General features: G+C 42.8%; 1 protein-coding gene across 10 annotated transcripts in view; it reads right to left on the bottom strand.

Annotated features, from left to right (window-relative positions):
• Nucleotides 1-2,414: 2,414 nt before the first annotated feature.
• Nucleotides 2,415-7,060, bottom strand: part of LOC124646101 (voltage-dependent L-type calcium channel subunit beta-3) — a 133,499-nt gene continuing 128,853 nt past the window's right edge. For all 10 annotated transcript variants that reach the window (XM_047186148.1, XM_047186147.1, XM_047186149.1 and 7 more), the window contains 2 exons: nt 6,650-6,740; nt 2,415-3,050 (listed from right to left, as the gene is read on the bottom strand). In XM_047186148.1, the coding sequence (XP_047042104.1) occupies nt 2,740-3,050; nt 6,650-6,740 (402 nt within the window). In that variant the 3' untranslated portion in view covers nt 2,415-2,739. The remainder of the gene's footprint in view (nt 3,051-6,649; nt 6,741-7,060) is intronic.

Genomic DNA, 7,060 nt, shown 5'->3' with positions numbered 1-7,060 from the left:
TATAAGAAGTTTTATTTCTTCCACCTGCACGACATGAGACAAACGGAAGTTTACAGATTAAAAAAACTTTAAACATTTAAATTAGGTAAGTACTAGCTGTTGCCCGCAACTTCGTCTGCGTCGGCAATACAGAATCGTCAAAATACTACTTATCCCGTAGGTGCATTCTTTCACGTGACAGTATGATTAGGATTACTACTTAGCAGCCGCAAAGATTCATTGATCAAGGTTGTGTTGAGGATGTGTGACCATTTATCTATTTAACAAAAGAACTATCTAAAGTTTGTGACGTTGTGAAATCTCTGGATCTATGTAGTTAGCCAATTTGGAAAATTAATTCGTATGGTACGTAAGTAATTCTCACAGGAAACAGGTATAATCTTCATAGGTATATATGCTTTGAGTCTGACAAAGCTGTCATTTGTACATTTTCTGTAGCTGCTGCGACTAATCAGAAGCCAGAAAGTCTGTCAGTCTTACCATGGATAACGTGTTGTGTAGTTGACTGGATTGAAGAGATCAGATAGGTAGTCGCTCCAAGCAAAATATTGGTACTCAATCAGATTCGGTGACTGGAAGCCAACACCAACATAGTTGGGGAATAGCTGGATGAATGATGACATGAGTCATCAGGCTGGCGCATAGGATAGGATAATTTCAGTACAGAGGAGAAACACTTGTATGGCGGGGATTTTATGTGCACTCACTCACTATGGCGGGACACCGAAATATTTGCATTAGTTCACGAATAGGCAAAATGTACGTATCTGTGAGAGTCCAATTCATGTATTTGTACTTGAAACCTACAGTTTTGTCAAGATTTTCAAAATGTAAGCTCGCAATTTGTCAGTTCTTGGTGGAGCCAGCAAATCAAAAGAAACATAAGTGTTGTATACTGTTTGTTACTACCGCACACCGGGAAAATTTCGCCTTTATGTATAGCACAAACGTTCGTTCTCTTGCGGAGGACGTTTACGATGTATTCAGTCATTCAACGATGAATGTAATTCTGAAGGTACTGACACTATGTTAGCGCAAAAGCTGTCGTTGGAAGGCCGACTCTTTTGACTTCTCGAATAGGATAACATTGGTTTTTGTACAATGCAGCATGCATTGCAGGTGGATTAGGATAGGATATAGGTGGATAGGATTTGCAACAGAGAACAATTCTGTCTTTGTAATTGAATGATTTCAAACATAGTTTTGTATATTATTTATAAAAGGTGTTTTTTTTAGACTTGGCTCGGGTCTTACTGAGACTGTTCGTAATCGTTAACAGTGTATTTGCGATCAGAAGTTGAAAGTAAGCATGTCTCTGGTATGCGACGCGTATGTTGTACGTTTTCAGAGGCGATAAAGCATTTTACGTGCGCTATACGAGTAGAAGCCTACATTACCTCACGCTTAGCAGCACTTGCGAGAGATAGATCCTCATTTCTTCTAGGATTAAGTTTACATATTTTGCATCACCAAAAAATAATGAAGGTCTACTTAATACTACCCATTCAAAGTAATTTGTTTTAAGGCCACCACATTGATAGAAGATAAGCTAAACTACGTTTATGAAAAAATGCACAACTCCATCTAATTAATGATAATTAATTGTTCCACTAATGTCATCATTTTTGACATAAATGTTCAAAAAACAATTTAGATGGCACCATTTTAAATTTGGCTAAGAATTATTAATTTTCCTTTCATCAAGGTAAGGATTTTGATGTGCACGGCAAACTGACGAACACTATTTAAATGTCTATCGAAAAATTACACCCCTGTTTAAATTAGGTGAATTACGGAAAATGCACAACTCCAGCTATGAATGTAAATGGTAATTAATTGTTACCACCTCGCTCCTTTGACAAATTTGATGTATTTTATTTACCACAGATGGAGCTACTTTAACCCTGGCTAAACACAATTTTCATAAAATTTTATTTTTCTTCCGAAGTTACTTATAAAGGTGTGATTTTCTGTGTAAAGATTGATAATAATAGGCCGGTCAACTAATATATACATATATTCAAATGTACGTGTAAGAACAAAATTCAAATGTACAGATTTCAAAAGTAAACAGATTGCGTGTCGTAATATTTTACTTCTTGAATTCACCAAATTAATCATATCTTTTGATAGAGTGAACCGATTTCGATGAAACAAAAACTAAGTAATACCCCAAGTTACGTAAAATTTTTGTGTATAAGCATTGTCTGCATTGAATTCGTAGATTTTACGTGATGCACGTACAAACAAACAGACAAAAATTTCAAAAATGATGGTAATGGGTTCTGTTAGTTATCCTTTAACACGCTGGCTATTTTTTTTGTCACTTTCTTCAATGTACAAAAATTACATTTCTACAGATTTATCATATGTAAGTACGTGGGACAAGGCTTTTTTCAAAGAAACAAGTAAAATTCAGTCATCGATATAAAGTATTTTATTTACAAATGATTGCAACAATGAAGTACAGACGATGCAATATAATTACAGAGTATGTTCAAAAAATGGGAAACGGATAATATCTAACGGTACTAAACTTAGCCCCTCTTACGTTCTGTATGTAAAATTTATACAATTGCCGCAAGCAGCGGCGGCGCAGCGGGACGCGGCACGGCGTGCGGCGCGGTGCGTCCCGGCACAGTGCGGCACGGTGCGGCACGATGCGGCACGATGCGGCACGGCATGGCACAGCGCGGCACGGCGCAGCACGGCGTGCGGCGCGAGGCGGGCGGCGCGGCACTACACAGCGTTGAGCGCGCGGCGCGAGGGCCCGTAGTCGTCGGGCGGGTCGCGGTCGCGGCGCCGCTCGCGCTCGTCGCGCGCGTACTCGCGCCCGTACTCGTCGCGCGCGTACGCGTCGCGCGTGTAGTCGTGTCCGTACGCGTCGTGCGGCGCCGGCGCATGCGCGGTGTGGGCTCGCTCCCGCGGGTACTCCGGCCCGTAGTCGTGGTAGTCGCGCGGGTAGCCGCGCTCGTACCGCTCGCAGCGCTCGCCGCGCGGGTAGTACTCCTCCTCCAGGCGCTCCGGCCGCGCCGCGCGGGACCTGCCGCCTGTCGACCGTAACGTACACATGTAAAGGGATCTTAAGATACCGACATGATATCAAAATAAAACAAAACCCTTCAAAACCAACACGCACTCGAACACAAAAAAACTGAAAACATGAGGAGGATGACGGCCCTGGAAATCCATCCTGCCTTTGCATCGACCAGGTTTTCTAGGACCGAAGAGCACACACACCACACGGGGGACTTAGTGGGAACGAGTTTCGGGGCGAGAAGGGGCACCCACACTTACGGCTACGACACTAGGCCGAGAGACATCTGCATGATGACCCCGCCAGTGCGCACTTTACCCGGGACCGGGATGACTACCTGAGCCGCGGCGGGGATCGGCGACGCTGCGGAACACTTCACTTCAGTGGCTGTAGACTATTGGCCTGAGTTATGGCTTACTGCCTTTGAGAAGGTCTACTGCTTGATGGATTTGCTGCTTTATGCTCGATCGAGACGACTTGTTAGGCGGACCGGGTTGCGATGAAAGGAGAAATCGTAGATGAGATGGCCATGTACCGTGGTCTTAGGACAAACTAATTCAATGATGAAGTTCTGCAGTCTTCGACGAAAGAGTAAAAAGTTTCATTCAGTAAACATTTCTTTTCAAAAAAGAAACCTCCTTCGCCACTCCCGAAATTTTGTACAGAGGGCCCCATGAATTGAATATTCCAACGCCCCTAGTTTCCACTTATTAAAACGCATACAGTTAGCGTCATTCTGAACCGCAGTTACTTGTTAGCTGGCGGAATCCAGCAGCTGGTCACAGCTGGTTGCAGCTGCTAGATTCTGGGGATGTTAGTGAAGCGTCACCCTCAAGCGATGAAGCGGTTAGAAGGGTGGGGGCCGCTAGAAATTGTATGCAACCTGGACGGGGCCGGTGCGTGACTATAAACACCTGGAATTTAGTCCTCGCCTGGTGTTAGTGGGCCTGCCCCGACGCTTGTACTGAAATGAACAGGAGGGTCAGTGTGCGGTCCACTTGCGGGAGGGGACAACATCTACCACGACATCTAGGTACTTCACCACGAATGCCGCTATCCTACCACGGCATCGGTGAAATACAAACTACCAGGTACAGTGACAGACTTCATTAAAATGGCCCGCTTCCCATTTTTGGGCATCGTAAAATTAAGTAGATAGATTGGTTTTCCGAATTTAGTCTGTGACTGTACCTCTGTTATTAGTAGACATTGAAAATAGATTGATAATGTGAAAAATGACTATGAGCATGAAAAATATAGGTATGCTGTCTACTAAATAAAATAACTATATAAACATCTGTAATATAAAAAGCACAGTTCAATAGCAAATAAATAGATTGTACATTGAATCCAAAAGATGTCGGAAGACCAAAATGAAAAAGTATTTTTTTCCGATAACTGTTTGGATTCAAATATACTTGTACAACTTTTCTACTATAAAATATAGGTGTGTTTATTCAGTATATCTGTTATGGACCATGTGATTAATTCGGGCATTATAAATAATGCCCGAGCATTATGAATAATGTCTAGCTTTATCGGGCCAAGTGATTAATAACTATCTTAACTTCATTATTTATCACACTACACGGGCATTATTATATTGCTACATGACAGTTGGGCAATTTGATAATAAAGCAAAAAATTGAAGTTAGTGACGAAAACGTATCCCACGTAACGGTTGCCCGGGTAACTGGGTTGAGGAGGTCAGATAGGGCAGTCGCTCCTTGTAAAGCACTGGTACTCAGCTACATCCGGTTAGACTGGAAGCCGACCCCAACATAGTTTGGGAAAAAGGCTCGGAGGATGATGTGACGAAAACGTATCGCTGCAAAACCGACTCCACGTAGTCTTGTCTGTCCTACCCCTAGAGTGCAATTCAAAACCGCGTAAGTGTGGAGGAGCGAGGCGGCCTGCGAGCTGAGGCGCAGGTAGTTTTAACGCTCGCCGACGCGGCTGAGGCTGGCCGGCTGAGCCGGCCAGCAAGCCGAAGCTGCGGCGGTGAGCGTGAAAACCATCTGCGACGATAAGCTCGCATGGGACCGCCGGAGCCCCGCAGCACCGGAGCCGTGACAGAAGCCATGCTTGCTGCATGTTGCTTGCTTACATTTTAAACGTACTGAGTTAAAAAAATTAGAAGCTAAATAAATAAATTTTATGATGTCATTTAATAGTATTTTAGAAGTTTACTGTTAGAATGCATGCTACAAATTTAGATGCTAAAAAATAACCATCATGCGGAGTTGTATTTAGAGTGGTTTACTTAGAAGATAACGAGTGGCTGAGATAGTATTATTTAGATGCTCGTTAATTGTGGCTGACTTAGTAATTAAGAAGGCAACATACATTATTCGGGGCGAATAATTATATTAAAAAGGAGCCTGTTTAATAAGCACCCTTTAAATATGACTTTCCTTAACTTTTAAATGCAAAAACTAGTGGATTTTTAAGGCAGAAGTCCTTCATAATTAATCCAAATCATGAGGTTGATTATTTAAGTGGTTTAATATTTAGTTAATTTTAAATTAAATGGCAATAACAATAAAAAATTGAATATAAATATGTTATTACGTTGCTTGTATTACTTTGCCCAAAAGGTCATGGGCAATATGTATAGTGCCCGGTCAATTTGATTATTTGAATAATTATTATCAAATTGCACTCTCAAATTGGGCATTTTTCATAATGACCGGGCATTATGTATACTGCTCAATTTATCACTTGGTCCATAACATATCTATATAATATACTCCATTGTATTATGTTTATTAGTTACCTCTTTCTCTCTCGTAGCTATAGGAGTCGGACCTCTCCCGGTGTCCTCCAGTGTTAGCGGGGGGATCAAAATATCGCAGTACTCGGTTACACGCGGTGTATTCAATATTTTTAAATAGTATAGGTATATTTATTTTATACAGATTTGTATGTGTGGAAGCCAGTCTAACCAAGGGGTATCGGGTTGCCCGGGTAACTGGGTTGAGGAGGTCAGATAGGCAGACGCTCCTTGTAAAACACTGGTACTCAGCTGAATCTGGTTAGACTGGAAGCCGACCTCAACATAGTTGGGAAAAGGCTTGGGAGAGGATGAGATTTGTGTGTTTGTGTGTGTTTTGAGTGTTGATAGTTATTTGTTGAAACAAGTTTTTAGTATACGAAGAATAAATATAAGCTACATTTATGAGGATCGAATCATAGACTGATCGATGGATCAAATCAGAATAAGTAAGCACGAACAAACATCATAATATTGTCCTAACCGGAATATCTATTTAGACACGAAATAATAACCTAAACAGAATTAAGCAATATTAATATTGTTACTCGTACAACATCGAAAAGTTTCAATTTTGCGTAAGTTATACTCATAAAATAGAATTGCAATAGCTCAGTCAGCTAGTCGTGTTAAGAGTGTGTGAACAGTGTATATTGTATGGTTCATCTGAACTGAAATGATGCGCCCCAATACCGCAGTTACAGTGCACAGCCTTAGGCCTAAGTTCACCGACAACATAAACGTCAGTTTCCTTAAAACAACTTTTTACTTTAAAAATTGAAACGCCTAGTAATGCGGTATGGGGTGCATCACAGCTCAGACGAGCTGTCCCCGCTCACCAGGCACGGCGTGCGCGTTGTGCGCGCGGGCCAGCGCGCGCGCGGGCGCCGCCTCCGCCGCCACCGGCGGGTGCGTCGCGCGCCAGTACGCCTGCGGACACACAGCATGATGACCTAGTCTATTATAGGCTACGGTGGCTCATGGATCATGTAAGAAGATTAGCCAACTTCGCAGGACATATTATAGTGCACAAGCATTTGCGCAGACACTTCTGCACTCACTATTCCTTCACTCTCATAGCCCGATGGGACGGTAATCCGACACGACCGGAGAGAGATCAGGCGCAGGACCGACATTTACGTGCTCTCCGATGCACGGGTGTATCAATCACCAACTTCCAAGCTCCGGGTTGCTTTGTAAACCCACAAAGCGATTTCGGCCCGACCCGGGAATCGATCCCGGGACCGCGT

This window comes from Helicoverpa zea, chromosome 3 (assembly GCF_022581195.2).
Source record: "Helicoverpa zea isolate HzStark_Cry1AcR chromosome 3, ilHelZeax1.1, whole genome shotgun sequence".
Taxonomy (NCBI): domain Eukaryota; kingdom Metazoa; phylum Arthropoda; class Insecta; order Lepidoptera; family Noctuidae; genus Helicoverpa; species Helicoverpa zea.
Note: the sequence above shows the minus strand (reverse complement) of the source record. Positions and strands in the feature narration are given on the sequence as shown.